Source organism: Cimex lectularius, unplaced genomic scaffold (assembly GCF_000648675.2).
Source record: "Cimex lectularius strain Harlan isolate CLEC.00 unplaced genomic scaffold, Clec_2.1 scaffold257, whole genome shotgun sequence".
NCBI lineage: Eukaryota > Metazoa > Arthropoda > Insecta > Hemiptera > Cimicidae > Cimex > Cimex lectularius.
In genome coordinates, this window is record NW_019392829.1 from 348,861 (window position 1) to 369,785 (window position 20,925).

Here is a 20,925-nt window from a genome sequence, read left to right on the forward strand (position 1 = left end):
TAGTATGCTCTTCCCGAACCTACAGGTCTCGCAAGACTAACAAAAACATTCATTTTTTTTAAAAACGCCAAGGATAAGGCCAATTGTAAAGAAGACATTTAACTCCTCCGTCGAACTTGGAATGTATTCTTTATACAAAGACTTACATTAATAATTTACAAATGTAATAAATATGAACATGTATTTACAATATTGAAACCTAAATTCATAAATTAACGCAATAACACATTAATTTTTATTTATTGCCATTATTAGCTGATTAGTTCAGTTATATTTTGTACTTATTGTCGGTATTTTAATTATAATTGCATAGTATAATTTTCAATAGTTGACAACAATTCTCAAACAAGTATTTTTTGTAGATAAATTTATGAATATTGAGACTGTCATTTTACGGTAAGTTTAGGTTCCGTGGTACGTGTAGTAGCGTATGTAGGGTAACCTGATGGAAATTATTTTCAACGTTTCGGATCGTGCCACGATTCCTCTTCAGGTTTGAACTATTGCTGTTCATATTTGTTAAGCTTGTAAATTATAATTAATTGCTTCAAAGTACTGATGAAAGGGAGCTGATGAAAGCCTAACCACGGAGCTATGAGTTTTCTTTCCAATCATTAAAATGGGTTGAACGATGGTAACTAATTAAATATGCTCTTTTTTACTAGGTCGATCAACTAAATCGCGTTATAAAACGAATAGCAAATATAGGGAACGAAAAAATTAAGTACTATTTTAAAATTTCGGTTAATAATAAACTAAGTATTACGACATCTATTGCGTCGTTTTAAAATATTAGAATAAGTTTTTTAATTTCAACGTATATTTTACATTAAAATGTCAAATAAATAGCAGCTCTCTCTTAATAACCCTCGAAGGAAGCCATTAATTAAACTGGGCGTCATAAGCTAATCGCCCTCGAAACACCACAATTCTCACATCGTGATACCCTCAAATTGCATGTATAACTGCATGGGCTTTTTAGTTAACTTTAATTATTGCCATATTAATGAGTTATGCATTAAAATTACATACTTGTAGCAGGAATGATCAATGATAAAATATTTCATCGACGTAAGCTTGAAGTGAAGTATTGTAAACAATTTTGAATTACCATCTGATCATTTCTAGTTATAGGAAGAGCAAAACTCTTAAGATAAACATATTTTAAATCAAGGATGTCTGTCAGAAAATTGTAAATATTTATAAGTACAGATTAATAAATAAAATTATAAATAATAAAAACATAATCCTAAAGATTTTAGCAAAGGGCATAAAAACACTAAAAGATAAATGCTTAAAGCGTTAACACTTCGACACTGCTATTTCCACGCACGCTCCAGCTTTTAATCGTTTCTCCACTTGTTACTAATCTTGGGCCGGTTATTTCAGAGAAACGAGGATCTGATGTACGGCGAAGAGGGTTGGAAGGTGGCTCGTGGATCTCACAACGACTCCGAACCGATAACGACAGCAAGATTCTCACCGAGCACCCCGCGACCGTCGAGCACGTCGAGCAGCGACGAGTAGGAGGTGGCCGACCCAGAGAAAAGCCCGATCTTTGGCGAGATCGATGACAGACGAATTGAAACTAATTGGTGCAACCTTTTGCTAAACATAAGGGTGTACGGACCAAAATTATAAACTAGAGACGGGTAACTTGAGGTCTCTAAGAAAAATAGAATTGCCTAAGGAACAACCTGATACATTCAATTATTAAACAACCAGCCTGAAATCTGAATAATATATAGATACACGTTAATGTCGTACCTCATATCGATACCAAAAAATGTTATATGTATATATTCAGATTTTCAGAAAGTTTATTTCAAAATTATTACTTGTCTGTTTATAATTTTGTAAATCGCACTTTTCCAATCAAATTTGCGTGTACATAAAAATTCGAACATTTTCCTAAACTTTACAACCGATTTTAACTGTTTATCCCTTAATTTAAATATGTAATTTCTTAAGGATTATATATTTTATATGCAAACTCTATCTGCCTCCTACAAAACGCGTCAAATTTCATGACGTTCTGCTTATAAATTTATATGAATTGCAAAACAAGTTAACGACAACAAAATATTTGTTTTGTAATAATAACATTTATTCCTTTAGATGGAAGTAAAGAAGTCTAAGCCGAAGTTTTTATTGTTACCTGTTTCTCATATTCATATCATATTATCAAAATCTCCTGACTAACAGAAAAATGTTCGAATTTAGTTGTAATATGAATAAAATTAAATAAATACTAAAGGGTTTTCGTACTAAAATCTGTTTAAGCAATCTTCAAAATGTAATATTATAACGAAAATGAAGCTGATGTTTCTTCTTGTAGCCTAATTACTATAACATTAATCTGTCAATTATTATCTCGATAGAAAAATAATACCCATATCCATTATATTACAAAAAGCGTTAGGGGTAATTTTTAATATTATATCTCTATTTATGGAAAAAAAACTAAACACAATATATACAAAACTATGTAATATAAACTTAAAAAAAGACTATCTCTCCTGATCTATTCAGCCTTCGATGATGTGTTTCAAAATATAGGTACTGTCTGTAGGATGTATGTAATACGAGATATAAAATATTAAAAGTGTATTAGAATAACAAACCCCCTGTCTCCAATGATTCCGAGCTAGCTATATGGGTATAAATGGGTGTAATTATTTAATCTTAATCAAATTCGGTGCTTTCTCGTCGACCTCTGTGCCAAACGAACCAACAGCGAAATGTCGCTAATATAAATGACAATCAAGTTTTAAGACAACGGACGAAAATCTGCTGTGTCATTTTTACGTTGTGCATTGTTTTTAAAGAAATATCTATATATAGTCGTACTCCCAACAACTGGGAAAATATATTCAGGGATGATCGTGGAGAATAAATTTAATAAACCTTGCAACAATTGACATATAAAATAGTTATTTTCGCTCAAGACAGGCAGCAAAATTCAAATGATATTGAAATTTCTGGGTTTTTGAGAATAAACTGCAAACCAATGGCAATGTGATGCATGGGAAAAAAATTCTAACTACAACTCACAATAATATTGCTTTTCCTTCAATTGGGATATTTCGACACATTATTGGCGATATTGTCTATATTATTTAATCGATATGAACCCTTAAAAAAGATATGATTATTCAACATGATAAATAATTACAATTGAATCACTTTGGTTTACTTCTGTTTAATGTTAATTTGCGATCAAAATTCAAAGTAGTGTATAAACTGCCAAAACTAAAAATGGTGGCTTGTGGTTATATATATACCATCGCTTACCCACTCACTTTTCTCTCGTATTCTGTCAGAATTCTCATTGCTAAAGCTCACAAACCTCCCTACCAAATATCCTCCAACAGACCCATAAGCCTTCTTTCCGGTGATGTCCAAATTCCTCGAAAGACTGCTTTTAAAAGTTTAATAACAACACTAGATTCACATCAAATCATTGCTTTTCAAATTCGGCTACTGTCCCTATCATTCCTCGATCCAGCAAAGTTTCAGAGTTGTTGACACCATTGCAGAATAAGGTTCCTTGATGAGCCCAGTTCTGTCACCGAGGCATCTTCAACTTAAACCAATCCGCTCCTTATTAACTTATACTTGAATCCTATTTAACAGACCCTCGCTTCAGAGTGAGGTGCAGCAACTCATATATAGCCTGCTATAGACTGGTAAAGGCCGACGTCCTAAGAGGAAGCTTCTTGATCCCATCCTTTACACAATAAATGACTCCAATACAATCCAATACCATCATTACCACCTAAGCGGATAACGCAATTCTGTCTTCTAACCCGAATCCTATTTAACCAACCTTTAACGTTCAAGTACACCTTGATCTTGTCAAAGACTTGAGCAAAAAGTACACGGCAAGACTCAATCAAGAAAAATGTAGTGTTCATTTCCACTGGAAAAAAAGAAACAGTCTTGCCCATCACGGTACATCAACAAGAAGCTACCTACTTACACTCAAGTCAGATACGTCTAAACAGACATCAGACTGATGTGGAATTCTCACACAAGACTTAACAGACAACAACACTGCATAAAACATGGATAACTACAAACATTGTTAGGGTTGAAATCTGAACTCAACTAACTTTATACAATGCATTCTGCGACCGCTTTGGGCATAAGGAATCATGCTGTGGGGTTCCGCAAAGACATCCATCTCCAGTGCATCCACTCCTTTCAATCAAAAGTCGTCAGATAAATTATTAAAGCTACTAATTACGTCACTAATCTCAATATCAACAACGAAACTATATTGCTTCCACAAGTGAACTCCACGCTTTCGATCCATCCTAACCCTACGGCCCAAGGCTTATCTACACTTTCCTGAAACACCGCCACATCGCCTGAAACGACGATGGACTCGAAACCTCGCACTTAGCCCATCATATAATCACACTGTAATCTGTCCTACGGATTTAGTGATGGCAACAGTAACCGGAAGAAACAAAAAACTTACACGATTTCTCTCCATAAATAATCACAGTAATAACGAATATTAAAGTTATTTATTTCAGGTTAATAACAAAAATCATACTATGTCAGTACAGAAGTTGGAAAAGTTCACCAAAAAACCATTGACAATCATTTAAATACTACTTATAAAAATTGTCGTTTGAGCTTAATGCAACTCTTTTTTATTTATTTTAAAAGAAATTTGTCAAAATTCGAATGGGGAGAAATATAGGGTCTGAAACAAAGCTTGGCCCACAGTTTAAGGGCGCCTGTCAAGGGGTTTGCGTCTAAATAATAAATGACTACGTAAATAATTAATGGAGAACCGTCGCCTGATTAATTATTACTGATTAATTCAAGGATGTAAATGATTAAAAGTGTCTATAATTATCGGCTGCGTCTGACAAAAATTAAAACATTTTCCACTGAAGAAATTTAATAACAAAATCTATCTAATGAATTTCCATTTGTGGAATATCGGAACAGACGCTTGGAATTCCCAACGTCGTACTGATTTCGGGCCTGGTGAGCCTTTTGAAAACGTTCTAATCGGATCTCGGCTTTCAGGTATAATTGATATACACAACAGTGGAGCCCTATGGTGATAAATCGTGGAGTAAATTGATCAATTAATAGTTTATTCCGGTTAATTTCACGTTTCATCAATAATGAATGGTGATAAAGAAGAGTTAGGGGGTAAGGATGAGATTAAAGAAGATAATTCTTAGAGAATCGCCACATGAAAAAGCTCGGGCAATACGTTAAAAGATAAAACGAGAACCATTTTGTATGTAGGTCTCTAATATTCATGTTTTTTTTGGGTTTTTTTTTTTTTGACGTTTTGAGGTTCTTGATCATAAATATAAAAATTGCCACATAAAAAGGGAAACACAAACAATAAAAACGACATGTTTATAGCATATTTTACAAAAAGCTGAAAGCATAGGCGTATAACAATGTTTTATATTTTAACTTTTTCAATCGATTAAGTACTATCACATTAAAAACCGTTAAATGTCTCGTTATAGTGAGATAAATAACCCCCCGAGCGCATAAAGTTTGCACTTTGCGGGGGAAAACGCGAAAACTGAAAAGTCCAACCTGAAAAGACTTTGTGATGTTACAACTTTCAAGTACTAAGTAGAAAGGAAACCGTGTTATTTTTATATACACTTATACTTTTTACCCTCGGGACGGAGAGAATTTCGCTGAGGATGTCTTTCTTTTGTGACTTCATAATGGGACAAAAACAACGAGAGGTTAATGTGATTTTCGACATAGGTCCTTTCCCTAACATCTCTAATCCTAAGCTCGACAAACGGCAAAAAGTAAAGGGGTAGAAAAATCGAAAAAATAAAAAAAGAGAGAGAGAGAGAGAGAGAGAGAGAGAGAGAGAGAAAGAGACAGAAAGAGAGAGAGAGATAAACATGAAATATCACAAACACGGCGCTTCGCTATGTTAAACCTTCACGACCGGTCGGTCATGCGGGGTTTAATCTATTCAAGCGCCCTATTAACAAGAAATTTATACTTCCGTATTTTGTTACTTCGAGAAAAGTCAAGCCAAACTCGCGCTTTGTATCTTTATTAAATTAATTACCCATCTATTATAGACTATATAACTTGCCCAACCATCAATTTAACTACTTTTGAACATAACTAATGTAAAATTAAATTGGATTACAACAGTAGTACATTGATTATTATGTACATAAAACTAGTTAAATTAAGGTTTAAGCAACTGATCATTATTACGTTATTATAATTTACATTGTAGTCTATGAAGCAAGTTAGAGGGGCCTGGTCTTCTTCATTCATCACACAACTTGATGTTCTTGTAACTAAGCTTCATATATGGGGCCGTTTTTCGATGAGGGGCTTTCATTCTTGAGTATTACTTTCTTGAAATGTTTTGAAATCACGCGTAAAAAAAGTTGACAAAATTTTTATTGAAAAATATTTATAACACGCCCTAGTATATGTTCACATTTCTCAGATCAGAACGGCAAATAGAAATTATAAAGTGGACAACTTTACTCAACTTTTAAAAGCATATTTTAACAAAATCGTCAGGATCAAAATTACTTTTATATATGAATATATAAATAAATGTTTGTGTGGTGTTTGTCGAAATAATACGCCTTTTTTCATTTCTTATTATTGTAAATGCACAACAAAAATGTAAAAAAGATTCCATATAATTAATGGAGTCACCGAACAATCACAATACCTAGATAATAGACAAATATAAATAAATATTTGCTCCAAAGGAGAATAAATCATCCGTGCTACAAGATAGATTTTATGCATAAACATTGTTCAGAAATTTAATATTGTTTCGACCCGTTTGTTGCAGGGTTATTTTGATTTCATGAATATTGGAATGAGCCAATTCAATGCCGATAGCCGTACGCTCTGATTTGCCATGAGCGGTGAAATTATTTAAGTATACAAGTTCTATTATCACAGATCATCCCTGGGTTCGATCGTTCTCTTGGGTTTATGCTGAATCAACCGTCTTACGATTAAAGAACTAACATAAAAACCCAGCAGGTAACCAATTTATACAAGCAGCTGAAATTCAATATTGGAAATGTTTCTTTTGGTTTGTTTTTTCATGATTCTGGGAAACGTGACACGCATCAACGACACCGAGCAGATTTCGAAACGTTCCAGAAAATGCAGCACCACTGTGAAAAACCGCACGTCTCGGGCTAATCAATAAACTTCGGTCTTTGTGCGGTATTGGGATAGGAGTCGTTATAAAGTTCTTGACACACACACACACACACGAAGTATAAAAGTGGGGCTGTTTTAGAAAAAGGGTCACGGGAGTGTCTCAGTGTTATGGGTCAGAAAGGGTATAAATTGAGCTATAAAGACGGGCTCTATGTAGACGGCAATAGACACTCTGGTACATACATTACATCAAAATCGTCCTACTCATATCAGTCTTTTCGTTTTGTTTTGATTTACTCAAAACCTATTCAATCATTATTAATATAGTTATGAAAATGAACAACAGAGCGAATTTATACACATGTCGACTTCTTTTATGATCCTTTATTATCTTTTCAATAAGAAAAAGGTACTGTATAAATATGCATTTAAGGAATTTCAAAATAATATTAAGGATTATAATATATTCTAATTATAAACAAATGAATTAAAAATGAGTGCCTAAACAAAATGAATTATGATACATATGAACAAGTACTAAACTCGATACTCTTTTAAATTGATTATTACAACTATTATAATGAACAAATTACTAATTGTACATAATGCTTTTATGTTTTAGTTTATAAATACGCAACGTGACTCTTTAGTCTACGATGTATTAATGTTACAAGTTCAATAGGCAAAACGAAATGTAATACCAAAAGGAATAAATAGTTGTAAATTATCGTATTTTCAATCACCACTTCCATTCTGTTCACAGGAACTATCAAGAAAACTGAGAATGGTGGGGTAAAAAACTATAAGGTAAGTTGTGACGTGTCAAGTTCCACTGTCCCTGCATACTTGCTGTACTAACTTCCCTAGAATTCACTGAAGAAGGCAAAATCCAACAAGACGTACAAAAGGAGGAGAACTTTAAGCAGTAAATACACAACCACTCGTGATGGCGAACAATATACGACCAAATTCTAACAAAATTATTTACCAAAAAAATACAATCTCCATTGACCATACTTCGGATTCGAATATAATACGTGTGTCAGTTTCTTCTCCTGATAGATTAGACAATTTGTCATTGCTAAAAATATCCATGTTGTGTAGGTGTTTTCTCAAATGGCAGTGACCTACCATCCCTATCTTACCCTCTAACTGTAATGTATTTGTCCGTTTTGGGGGCCCTTCCCATAAGGACAAGCTATATGATTGTATTATCCCAATAAAGTCTTGCAGGTTCTCCTCTTTCCTTTTTCATCCAAAACTCCTTTTAGTCCTGTCACCCGAGATATTGTCAGGTTGTTTTCACAGGTTTTCTATATTTTGGATGTATTCACTTACTATTTTTGAATCCTTATTAATTGGTGACGGCGATCAAAAAATGGTGCGAAGAGGCCAAATTAAAATAGCTCCTGACAAATGCCAATCGCTAATGCTAAAAGGCAAGTAAAGTACAAGCCCCGTGATTAAGATGGAAGGGAAAAGAATCAAGCTAAGCGAAAAGGTAAAGTACCTACGCACAGTTTTTGGGAAAAGGCTAAGTCCTACAAACCATGCCATCAAGATCAGAGAAATGACGAGAAGCGTCTTCTCGAAACTACGCTCGATCGCGAAATCAAAATGGGGCTGAGTCCAAGGGCGCTCTCCATCACTTACAAAAGCGTACACCTGCCCATTGCCACGTACGGAGGAGCAGCTTGGGAACAAAATTGCAAAGCAGGAGTAGAAGCATCCTCGAGCAGAGTCAAAGAATAGCGCTCCTGAGAACGACCAAAGCTTATAGGACAGCCCCTACTCACGCCCTCCAAGTCCTTGGTTCCGCTGCACCAATAGACATTGTCCTCCACAGTAGAATTGCAATCCGACAGCTAAAAGATGGAAAGGAGCCAACAATAGTAAATTTGGATGCGTCAGATAGGCATTAAAATAGCTCCTGACAAATGCGAATCGCTAGTGCTAAAAGGCAAATTAAGTACAAGCCCCGTGATTAAGAGCGAAGGGAAAAGAATCAAGAGGCAAAGAGAATGGCTACGAACTGCACCTAGAAAGCAGATCCGGGAGATCCTTGCAGTTTGGATAGACAACTTGTGGCAGGAAAGATCGGACAGAAGCACCAAGGGAAGGTTAACTCACGAGTTCCTACCCAGTATTGAGGACCGAGCAAGAGCAAAGTAGTTTCAACCAGATTTCTGGATCACACAAATAATGACAGGTCACGGAAATTTCAACGCTTACCTGCACCGATTCCGTAGAGCCAACAGTCCAGTGTCCCGACTGTGGAATTGAGGACAGTGTCCAACACAGACTATTCAACTGCCCCCTCCTTGAGAGTGCGAGGGAACCTCTAAAGCTCCTCTTCCGCCACACTTGGCCACCGACCCTCAACGAACTGGTTAAAGAAAAGAGGCCCTTTGAGGTCCTCAAGCCACTTAGCCGAGCTATAATCGATAAAGTACTTGACTAGTTTTTTCTTTCTTTCTTTTTTTTCCTATTATTACTAAGTTACTTGTTAGATCTTAGCGTTTCCCTGAACTTTTAATTTCGGGCTGGTTACTCTTTGTACCCATAATTATTAGTTATTTATTAAAATATTGTGTATATATATATATCTTTATTAGAAAGTTTATTCAAAAGGTTTAACCAGCAAGGGGGAGACCTATTAGTTTAGGTAAATTAATAATAAGAAAAATATTTCCCTACTTCCTTGGGTCTTCCCTTTCAGGGCAAGGTCGAAGGATGCTGTCAAGCACAATAAGATCTCCTAAACTTGCATCCCATTTGAATTAGTTTAGTGGCCGTAGTCCGCCGGTATGGGGTCTCCCTTAGGTACGGCGGGGAGGTGGATGAGTATAAAAAAAACTCCTTATTTATTGTTAATGATTTTAGGACTGCTTGGCTATCTGACTAAAGGTCTTTATAAACGTAAAACTGTAGAGCTAGACTCATTAAAAATACATTGAGTTGCTAGGTCGCTTAATTTTTCTTGAGAGATTTTTAATACTACAGTTGATGATCCAAAGGTGGTCTCCTTATTTTATTTAAATGTTCCGAATCGGATAAACTGTTTTATGTGCCTTTTTATACGGCAAATTATGGGTCTTCCATATGTATTCTTCATCTTGTTCGTCTTCCCAATGACTCAAAAGATTTCTTGGTATTTTTGATTGGGAGACGAGTTTCATTTTCACTTTCTTGACAGTCGCCCATTGATAAAAGAAATACGAGACATTCGAGACGGGCTCACTTTGCCCGATGAGAACAGGGTATTGGTCACGTTTAAAACGACGTCTGAATTAAACAGGTGGTCTGCGTGGGAATTTAGAGTGGAAGTTGCCATCCATACAACCGGCCTTGGCCTCCGAGTACGAACGTGATAGAATCCCACCTCGTAATATTTAGTTCCGTAAATATCACGATCTAAATGGAAAGAAATGAACATGGAAGGAATGATATAAGATTTATGAAATGGGAAGTATGACCGATTTCTCTCATCATTCATTTTACAATGAATCAATATGGAAATAGTGTTCAACATAAAGCATCTAGGCAGACATTGGCCATTTATTCGACCTTAAAATGCTGTCAAGTATCATTAAATTATTGGATTGTACAGAAAACAATGCCGGATTTGATTTATTAATTGCTTTTTAGCCTGACAGTCTACTGCCCACCACTGAAGAAAGTGACAATCTTAAATTATGTCTGACAAACTAAACAAGCATGAATACATGAATAGGCAGACCTCCTTTCAGACCTCAACAACTTATTACATCCCATTAATTTCGTTTGTTATAAACACTTTGTAGAGCCAGACGTCTTTAGCAAAGGAAATAAAAATAAAGAAATTTTCACGGTTTAGTGTTGTTTTGAAAAAATGATCAATCTACATGATCTATATCAAGAAAGAATATTGGATGTGGCTAGTGAATGTGGGTGGGTTTCTAATTTTAGAGAAAGAGTGTGGCATCCAGGTCTCCTACTCTCGAATCACTAGTTTAATTGAGAATTGCCTCTGAATTTTCAGACATCAAGCCCATTAAGGCCGGCGTTCGCCAAGGGAGTATCTTAGGACCAATCCTCTACATTATCTACACAACTGACATAGTTGTAGTTATATAGCCAAACTCACACATCACTACCGTCGCGGAAGACACCGATTGCTTTTACTCACATCTGACTCTATCCTTGGAGCTCATCACCCACTGGTGAACTTGGTGACGCAGGAACAAAAAACTAGCACCTAACGTTTCTGACAATGGCCTCATGAGATTGCATCGCAGCAAGCATCGATTCAGTTGATTATTTCATCATACATAATGGGAATCAAACCTACGACCGCTCGGTCTATCACGCTGACCACAATGCTGCCGCGAACCCCGACGTTCACACTTAGAAGATGTATCTCCTCACTTGTGCACATTCACAGTAAGTTAATCCCCGCATCCAACCAAATCCACTACCTTGGGTTCTACTTAGACAGCAGACTTAGATGGAACATACGCATAAAACAAAACAGACAAGAACTGATACGCACAACTCAGACGCCTATTTCAGTCCAAATCCTCAATGACACAACAAACTAACAACATACAACACATGTTAAACCGATTTGGACTTACGGAATCGAGCTGTGCAAAAAAACGACATGAAATTCGCTGGTAAAACAGCAAACAAATGGAAGAATTAAAAAGCATTTGGATCATAAACCATCAAGCTTTTCGGAGGCTGGCCAAATAAAAGTGCAAAGCAAACCGCAAGGGATTTTATATTGCCCATGAGCTAAAAACAGCTGTAAACAAAATTCAATTGAAAATAAAATTCCTACCGTATTTTCTCACCGACACGATACAGTTGAAGTGGAAAAGGAAAGTAATAAAACGAATTTATTCGAAATCAATTTGGATAAACAGGACTGGCCGTTCACTTGATAACATAAACTCAACTGTGCAATCAATCACGTTGAGGGATGGTTTTAAGGTTCTACCTGAGACTAGCATTTTATTAATAGTGATTCAGGCCGTTAGAAGCAATTCGCACTTTATTTATGCCATTTCTTTTTTTAATTTATACGGAGATTTTATTGCTTTTTATTAGTTATTTAATCATAAGCTAATGATTAAAACGCAAGGTGGGTAGAGAGGTAAAATATAAATCTTTGAAAACTGGTTTAAAAAAAAAAAAAAATCACCGGCAGCGCAAGGGTAAGACGGATTGCCGTATTTGCAGCTGGAACCTCTCCAAACAGCTCAAATTAAAATTGATTTTTTTTCTCCCCTCCGGCTAAGAAAACCTTATCTAATGAGCTCATGACTCAAGACTTGAGGTTTGTTGATTTTTTTAAATTAATTTAACCAGATAATTCAGCGAAGTAATTTAAAAAATAAATAAGTACGTCTCATTTCGTTGCATATTTATTTTTATATATTTTTCTTTTTTTTTCTTTTTTTAATCTAACAACTGGACAGTTTTTACTAAATTAAAATATATTTCACTATTTAGTATGAATATCATATCTATTTTCCTAATTAAACAAGTAAAATTTGAATTTTAAAAAAACAAGGTAATATTGTTTCTATTGAAAGGAATCTGAGAAAGCAAATTAATGACGATATTTCAAATGTAATCCGTTCACTGTCTTAATAGATAAAAAAAAGTTGAAGTTCCAAAGACTCGTCTGACCCGTTAACTGTCGTACTATTTCGTTACATGTTTTCTAAGTTTCATTTTATTTATTATTTACTTACCACTTGAAATAATTAATATTGATTTTATTTTTGTGTAGTGTTTAGTGACTGTCAACCCGACACACAACCGTGACACATCTATACACAAAATACACACTTTGAGCCCTGAAGATGATATCAATAAAGATCGAAACGTTGGCACAATAAAGAAAATGTTTTTCTAAACCTATTCACACAAGACCGCATCTCATGATCTCCAAATAATCATTGACTTTATTTTTTATCCATCTCTAAACAAAGACCTTGTGTCTAAGACCAGTGATCGGCTGGTATTGATATGATGATTGATTTAATAATTTTTTATATATATATCTTAAATTATTTAAATTATTAAATTATTATTGATTATTAAATGTAATATTAAATTATTAAATCAATCATCATATCAATACCAGCCGACCACTGGTCTTAGACACAAGGTCTTTGTTTAGAGATTGATAAAAAATAAAGTCAATCACAAAACAAAACATTTCCAGTAAAGTAGGTCAAAAAATTGGATTTTGAAATTCATTTTAAACACCTTTACAGCTCATAAATACGAATTTTTAGCGGTCATTTTTTTATTTATTTTTCTTCTCTCGACGAATTCCGAAGTTTCATTTAAAAAACCGTAACACCACTCGATTCAATTCAAATTCAACTTTTTTTTGCAACCTTAAAAAAGGTTTTTGTGTGTGTTTTTCAAGAAGGTTTTGATTTTATGTCGTTACTATTGAGAAAACTATGGAAGGACACAACAAAAACTCCTTAATATTTTTATTTTATATCTCCAGTTCCGATTTATTTAGAGATTTAGAGGCCAGGTTTGTGCCATTACGTGTAAGTTAGAAGGTTCTAAACCCCCGTAAGTATCCACGGATTGGTGGAGTCGTTTCGTATTTATCACCATTTTTGTGATTTTCGAAAAAAAAAAAAAAAAAGAGGCATTTGGAAATAGGCCAGGAAAATAGGAATTCTTACTGGACGCAATAGGGGGAAAGCTGGAAATCGTTTTAATATCTTATTTGAATTAGGAAGATCTCAGGAGGTAAACATTTCATAGCCAGAAAAGCACGAAATGTTCTTATTGTTATCAGGTTTTACCGTATTACTCGTAAACAACGACCAAGTGAAATCCCCAACTGTGCAAATATTCTATTTTGTGTATGAGTACTTAAAATTGACCAAATTAATAAAAACAGGAATGTCCATTACGCCTACGTCCCTGGCTCAAATTTCATAATTAAGGTACGAATTCAACGCGAAATTTAATGCCCTTTCATTTTAATAAAAATGAAGTTTTCGATAGGATATGTTTATTACGAACAATAGATGAAAAACAGAAAAAAATGATAATTTTTCATAGTTTTCTGGCTACCAACTATTGCCGGCTCTGATTTAACTTCAAAATTAAGGCCTAAAGGTGAAAAATTTTAGAAAAATAAATATTTTATTATTTTTTCGATATTTGTATCCAGGAGTTTCTTGGAGTGCAAAAAACGTCTTCCAACTTGGTTTCATGTCAAAAAAGGTGTTTTTAACTAAAATTTCATGCCTAATAAATCATAGTTTTGCTTTACAATCACAACTAGCTTTAGATTTATTTCCCACCCAGTTCCTTAATTAATACGGACACTATAAAATAGTGATTTTTTAAAGTTAAAAAAATTCTTGCAATGAAAATGTTTTACAATATGTTTTGGGTAAAGGAGGTTATTTTCACAAGGAAACTATCTTACACCGTTTTGAAAAGATGGGGATTCACAATCCATTTAAAAAGTTGCACAAAATTATGTCATACCAAATTACCAGTATTGAAACGAATTTCATTTAGAAAATTGACTTTTTATGTTTAATTGCCTCATTAGACTTTCTTTTCTTCTTCTTCGACCCTTGGAGAAAAACTAGTGATACGAAATTTCAGGAAAATTTCGCAATACGGACAAATCGCCTGACATCGGCAAGTATGACATACAACACAAAGCCAGCCGTTCAAAAGAGCCATTATTGCCCCGATGATCATCATTCCGCTTATCATTATTTATCAACTCCTTTCGATTAACGGACACAATTCTTTCCCATTTTTGAACGTTTATCCGAAATCCAATCGGCAAATAGTGTGAGTAATTTCGAACATCGTACGAGGAGAGAGACGAGAGAGGAGAGAGAGAGAAAATAGTTTTTCAATTTAACCCCCTCCTCCAATAACTCGTTTTTTGTTTGAATTTTCTCCTTATAGTTACAAAAGGGTAAGGAGTCGTTTCCTTAAAATTCTATTACGGATTGGTCAGTTGTTCGGAAAGGGCCTATTCATAGATGCCCAGGAAAAGAGGAAGCTTTTAAAATAAAAGGGGGTTGTATTTTATATCGAATTTCCTTTAGTTGTGCTCCCTCAGGTGTAAATTCATGTGCAGTCCATTCGGGCCAAGGTTTTTATCTTACACCTACACGGTTTTCTCCAGTTACTTTCATATTTCAAATTTATGTCCGAGCCATGTATGCGTTTCCATGTTTTACATTTCTTAACGTAAAATGAAGTAAATTATACCCAGGTGTTCGTTTTGTTTGTTAAATATAATTTGGAACAACAGGAAATGCCCGCACATTTTCGTTTAGAAATCGGTAAGATCCACAAAGAGCAAATATGATATTTGCCTTTTTAAATTCTAAGAGCATGTTAATTCAGGTTAACTACGAACACGGACAAAACAAAACTGTGGCTCGTCAAATCCCAGGAAGAACTCAAGAAGAAACAAAACCTTCTGTATCCGCCAAATTCTAAGTAAGATGCTGCAAAAGGGTATATAAACGTGTCTTTATTCATGCCGAAACTGCTGAACTTCAGAATAGTAAACAACCCTGATTGGTTGGTTCCCAAGTTGTTTAGAAAATCATGAGACGATTTAAGCAGGGGGTCGCCTGAGACGAATGAGGCCCGTTTGAAAGTAAGTGTATTGGCGTCAATTGAATCTTTAAACAGGACAAAACCACCCTATTTGTTTTTAACGTACTCCTTTCAAATGGGGCATAACTTGCAAAAAACGCAGTTTCAATCCGTCTACTGTTAAACAATTACAATGCGTTTTAGTGTGCAATAGATGATATTAATACAATAATACTAGGAAATTAAAATATCCTTACATTAAACACTTGAGGGGGAGGGATACAGAAAGACACAGAAGACAAACAGATAGGCAGACAGAAAACGAAAAAGGAAAAAAAGAGAGAGAGAGAGAGAGAGAGAGAGAGAGAGAGAGAGAGAGAGATATGGGGAAAGAGAGAAGAGAGAGAGAAAAGAATAGAAGTACAAAAAGAGAGAGAGAAAAATAGAAAGTAAGAAAAGAGAGGCAGAAGAATAGAAAGTAAGAAATGAGAGAAAGAATAATAGAAAAAAGAAGATAGAAAGAGAAGAGGAAGAGAGAGAAAGTGAGAAAGAATGGAGAGAGAAGAATAGAAAGAGAAGAATAGAAAGTAAGAAAGGAGAGAGAGAGAGAATAATAATAGAAAGAAAGAAGAAAGAGTGAAAGAGAAGACAGATAGAGAGGAAGAGAAGAAGAATAGAAAGTAAAAGAGAGAGAGAAAAGAATAAAAAGAAAGAAATGAGAGAGAGTGAGAGAAAAGATAGACAATGACAAGTAAGAAATGAGAGTAAAAGAGAGAGAGAGAGAGAGAATAATAGAAAGAAAGAAGATAGAGAGAAAGAGAAGACAGACGGAGAGGAAAAGAATGGAAAGAGAGGCATAAAGAGAAGAATAGAAAGTAAAAAAAGAGATAAGAGTGAATAATACAAAGAAACAAAATAGAGAGAAAGAGAAAACAGAGAAAGAGAAGGAGAGGAGAGAGAGAGAGAGAGAGAGAAGAATAGAAAGTAAAAAAGAGAGAGAGAATAGAAAGTAAGAAATGAGAGAGAGTGAGAGAAGAGAGAGAGAGAGAGAGAGAGAGAGAGAATAAAAAGTAAGAAATGAGAGTGAAAGAAAGAGAGAGAATAATAGAAAGAATGAAGATAGAAAGAGAAGACAGACAGAGAGGAAAAGAATGGAAAGAGAGAGAGAGAGAGAAAGAGAAGAATAGACAGTAAAAAAAGAGGAATAAAAAGTAAGAAATGAGAGTGAAAGAAAAAGAGTGAATAATAGAAAGAAAAGAGAGAGAGAGAGAAAGAGAGAGCGTGAAAGAGAAGAGTAGAAAGTAAGAAAAGTGAGAGTGAGAGAAAGGAGAGAGAAGAACAAAAAGTAAGGGGGAGGGGGGAGGGAGAGGGAGAGAGAGAGAGAATTATAGAAAGAAGATCGAGAGAAAGAAAGAGAAGACAGACAGAGAGAAAGGGAAGGGGAGAAGAGAGAAAACAAGAGAGAGTTTGCATTTATAACAGCATTAATGGAGTGAAGGCCGTTTCTTAGTTTGATGTTTTTTTACTGTTCCTGTGTATTGCTCACTATCATTTGACATTTGCTGTTAGTAAATTAGTTAAACTGTTCAAAAGTTATGAGTATTTTCGTGGCAAATGGTTCATGTATATTGCAGGTTCTGTTGTCTAATTAAAACAAATTAACACGCATACTGTAAGACTTGTAATACTCAACATACACATCATGCCAACATCAAAAGCAGACACCCAGTCTGCTTCTGCCCTTTTATACTGTTACAACTCTCCCACCACATTACCCGCTTCAAAATTTCAGAAAGGTCAAAACAATGGGGGAGAGAAAGACAGATGAATGGCTGTAGCCATTCCAAAACTTCTACAAATTGACTTTTCAGTGCATGTATGAATTAATGAATTATTTACCCATTTTGTATTCCAAAATAAAGAAAAATTGTTGTAAAAAGTAGAAATGACTTTTATTCAATTACACTCCCAAATTAAGTATGATCATAGAATATCTTCAGTTGTGAAAAACATGCGGCTTACCTGTTCAAAACCTCCAAGGAGCTCAGCCGTATCTGTTGTAGAGCTGATCGGTATTGTGTAGACCTTTTGGCCTAGAAGATGAGCTAGTGTGTATATACTGCAAGACTTCCCACTGCAACTTTCTCCAACCTGAAAATTATTGAAAAAATCAGCACTGATAGAACAAATACAAACATTGTCTGACTTACCAATATAGCAAGCCATCCCATCTTCACACACAGAGCGAGAGACCTTAACAGTGAAAGCTGATTCCTCAAGATCAGAAGTTGGTTGTTCTTGTCTACGGTAAAATGAACAGGATTTTGCGTCTGGCATCTTCTCTGTAGAACTAGTTCACCGAATATCACTTTGTCTTGGGTCAAAACAATCGGAGGTGCTTTGTCATAGATGGGAAATTCCGGTTCAAATATTTCTTTATATAGATTTACAACCTAAAATAGAAATTGTTTAATATTAAGAAATACGCTTTTTATTCTGTTGTATTTTTACTTTATTTCGATCCTCCTTTCTTCTTAGCCGGTCAATGAATATCGAAGTTACAAATGTGCCAGGGTCGTCGTTCTTCATCGTTTCCATCCAATATATCAGGTCTCTCAGGTTCCATTCCCAAGGGCCATTATGGAATTGCCATACTTCTGTTGTTTTGGAATTTAGCCTGATGTTAAACTCCACAACTTTTTCTATTAGGCTCTCCTCAATTTTTGGATACAGCCCATGGAGGATGAGTTTGTAATCTTCCTTTGAAAGGCTCTCCATGTAAACCTTTAACAATTAAAATAACAAAATTTATCCAAGAAGCCCGTTTATAGAATGACAATAAACACAAAAAAGTTTACCTATTTTTATATTTCTTATTTTACTTAATTAACAATATTGCAAGATGTATAAATAAATAATGCTATTACCTGAGTAAATCTATTAAGGAAAGACTGTGGTAAGCCTTTTCTACCACCTCCTTCCCTCTGAGGATTTTGACAGCCAAACAGGCGGGTCGTTTCTGTTTGGAGCTTGAACGTTTTGCCTAATTCAGGTATAAAAACTTCACCACGGTGATCAAGAACACTGTTAAGGCCTTCGACAACTGATTGTGATGCAAGATTTAACTGTAAAAAATTGTGAAAATATTAGTTTGTATAATATATTTATTTAATTTATACTCACTTCATCAAGAAGAATCCAATGGCCTTCTTTGAGTGCTTTTAAAAATGGCCCATCCCTCCATGCAAACGTGCCTCCAGGGGCACCTTCCACGGGTAGGTCTGCTCCAAACAGGTCTGAAATGTCAGTCTGCTCTGATAAATTTATTCTTGTTACCTACAAAAACAATAATTAGCAACAAGAAAAATTAAGTTGATTCAGTTTATTTTTTCCCCTAAATACCTTATATCCAGTAGCTTTTGCTAAAGCAACGACTACAGATGTCTTTCCCACTCCTGGGCTTCCTTCAAGTAAAATAGCCCTAGATGGGATTTGCAATGATCTTATTAATCGTAGTGTATTTAAACATGTTGTAGGAGCTTCGAAAAGGAAGTCTGTTTTTTGAATTGGATGAGGTCCTGAAATTGAAAACACTTTTTTATAAATCCTTCAACGATCAATTTCACAAGTACATTTCTACTAATTCACTCATCGCACCTTTCCTGATAAAAAATGGGTTTATTCCGAAAGCCTTTTCCATATCTGATACAACCAAATTTTTGTCGAAAGGATGTGAGCGAATCCCAGTTAAGCTTTTCACTTGTTCCAGAAGGATATTCTCAAAATCAGTTTTATATAAAGAAATGATCTCCGCACTTCAAAGAGTAAAATAATTTATTAATACAATAAATATACTTTTTAATGAAAAGTAATTACTTTTCCACTGCAGTTGTCGCAGTTCCGATTCCATCTAAAAACGTTAGAAAAGCACCATGGATGTAAGCAGTGGCAACATCAAGTCCATTATGACTTGACACCAAGTTTATAAAGTTCACCCATGTCAAAATATCTCTCACGCTGATTACAATCCTGAAAAAAATTCTTTGTTTACTTAATAATTTTTTTTTATGTCAGTTTAGTAGTCAGTAAAGGTTTCAAAAAATTTCATTATATGCAGTATAGTAGGGATTGAGGAAATATTTAAAACACGGCATTATTTCCAAGAATAGGCTATAGACGTAATGTAAATTGTTATGAAATTATGTTGGTAATACTTGTCAAAAAAATATGACCAGGCATTTTTGCCAGGCCTCTAGGAGTCAAGAAAAATAAAATTAGTTATTCAGATATCGTGAGATGCGGTCGGGTGTCACATCTCACGATATCTGAATAACTATTGATTAACGGTCACTAATCTCTACACCTTTCTACACGAGAAGAACGAAGAATATGGGATACTATGGGAAAAAAAATGTTTTCATAATTTGTTGTCTCCCTTTGATGTGAATATATTTAAATCTTATTGTATTTCAGTTGATTTGTATTTTTATATAGCATAAGAAAATAATAATCACATCATGAAATGAAATTAGATTTATGTACAGTGGAAACCCATTTATAAGGACCCCAATGACCCGGACATCCAGATTATCCAGACCCGTTTGTTAAAATATTTTTTATAAATTATTTGGAGATCATGAGATGCGGTCTGGTATAGTCTCACGATCTCCAAATAATCATTAATTAACGATCACTAAATACCACATATTTTTTTATAAATTTTTCATAATTCTCAATGCATGCATATTATTTTTTTTAATTCATAATTCAACTATGGGACCTTGAAAAGGTCGAACGAAAAATGAAATTTGTGCAAAAAGTGTGAAGTTCCAGTACTCCCGGACTGTTTTGAGGATTACCATATAAAAGATTAGAATATATTTTTTATAAAATTATTGCAATTGTGTTCAAAATACAGTTATTTTACTGCTCAGCAAGGGTTACTTATTCACCCAAAACAGAAGTAAAAAATATTGTTTCTCGAAAAAAGCAAACATAAGTGCCAAAGCGCAACTAAAGTTGTGTGCCCTTAATTAATTATACAAGAGAGCTAGGATTCTTTTCTTTTTTTTTTTAATTTGATAAATTATAATGACATAAAATCAAAGCATTGTTGACAAGGACTGAAAGAAGAAAAATTAAGCTTTCACTGCTTTAATC

The 20,925-nt window shown here is 34.6% G+C and overlaps 2 protein-coding genes across 2 annotated transcripts in view; one reads left to right on the forward strand and one right to left on the reverse strand.

Moving 5' to 3' along the window:
• The window catches only part of LOC112127454, a 107,040-nt gene extending 105,209 nt beyond the window's left edge, over positions 1-1,831 (forward strand). The window contains exon 6 of the mRNA XM_024228486.1: positions 1,390-1,831. Coding sequence (XP_024084254.1) covers positions 1,390-1,527 — 138 coding nt within the window. The 3' untranslated portion in view covers positions 1,528-1,831. The remainder of the gene's footprint in view (positions 1-1,389) is intronic.
• LOC106668987 (midasin) overlaps positions 1-20,925 on the reverse strand; it is a 241,911-nt gene that overhangs the window by 207,452 nt on the left and 13,534 nt on the right. Inside the window, exons 27-34 of the mRNA XM_014398213.2 lie at positions 19,642-19,794; positions 19,423-19,580; positions 19,168-19,343; positions 18,949-19,101; positions 18,693-18,890; positions 18,277-18,549; positions 17,976-18,218; positions 17,788-17,916 (exon numbers count right to left, since the gene is read on the reverse strand). Of these exons, the coding sequence (XP_014253699.1) occupies positions 17,788-17,916; positions 17,976-18,218; positions 18,277-18,549; positions 18,693-18,890; positions 18,949-19,101; positions 19,168-19,343; positions 19,423-19,580; positions 19,642-19,794 (1,483 nt within the window). The remainder of the gene's footprint in view (positions 1-17,787; positions 17,917-17,975; positions 18,219-18,276; positions 18,550-18,692; positions 18,891-18,948; positions 19,102-19,167; positions 19,344-19,422; positions 19,581-19,641; positions 19,795-20,925) is intronic.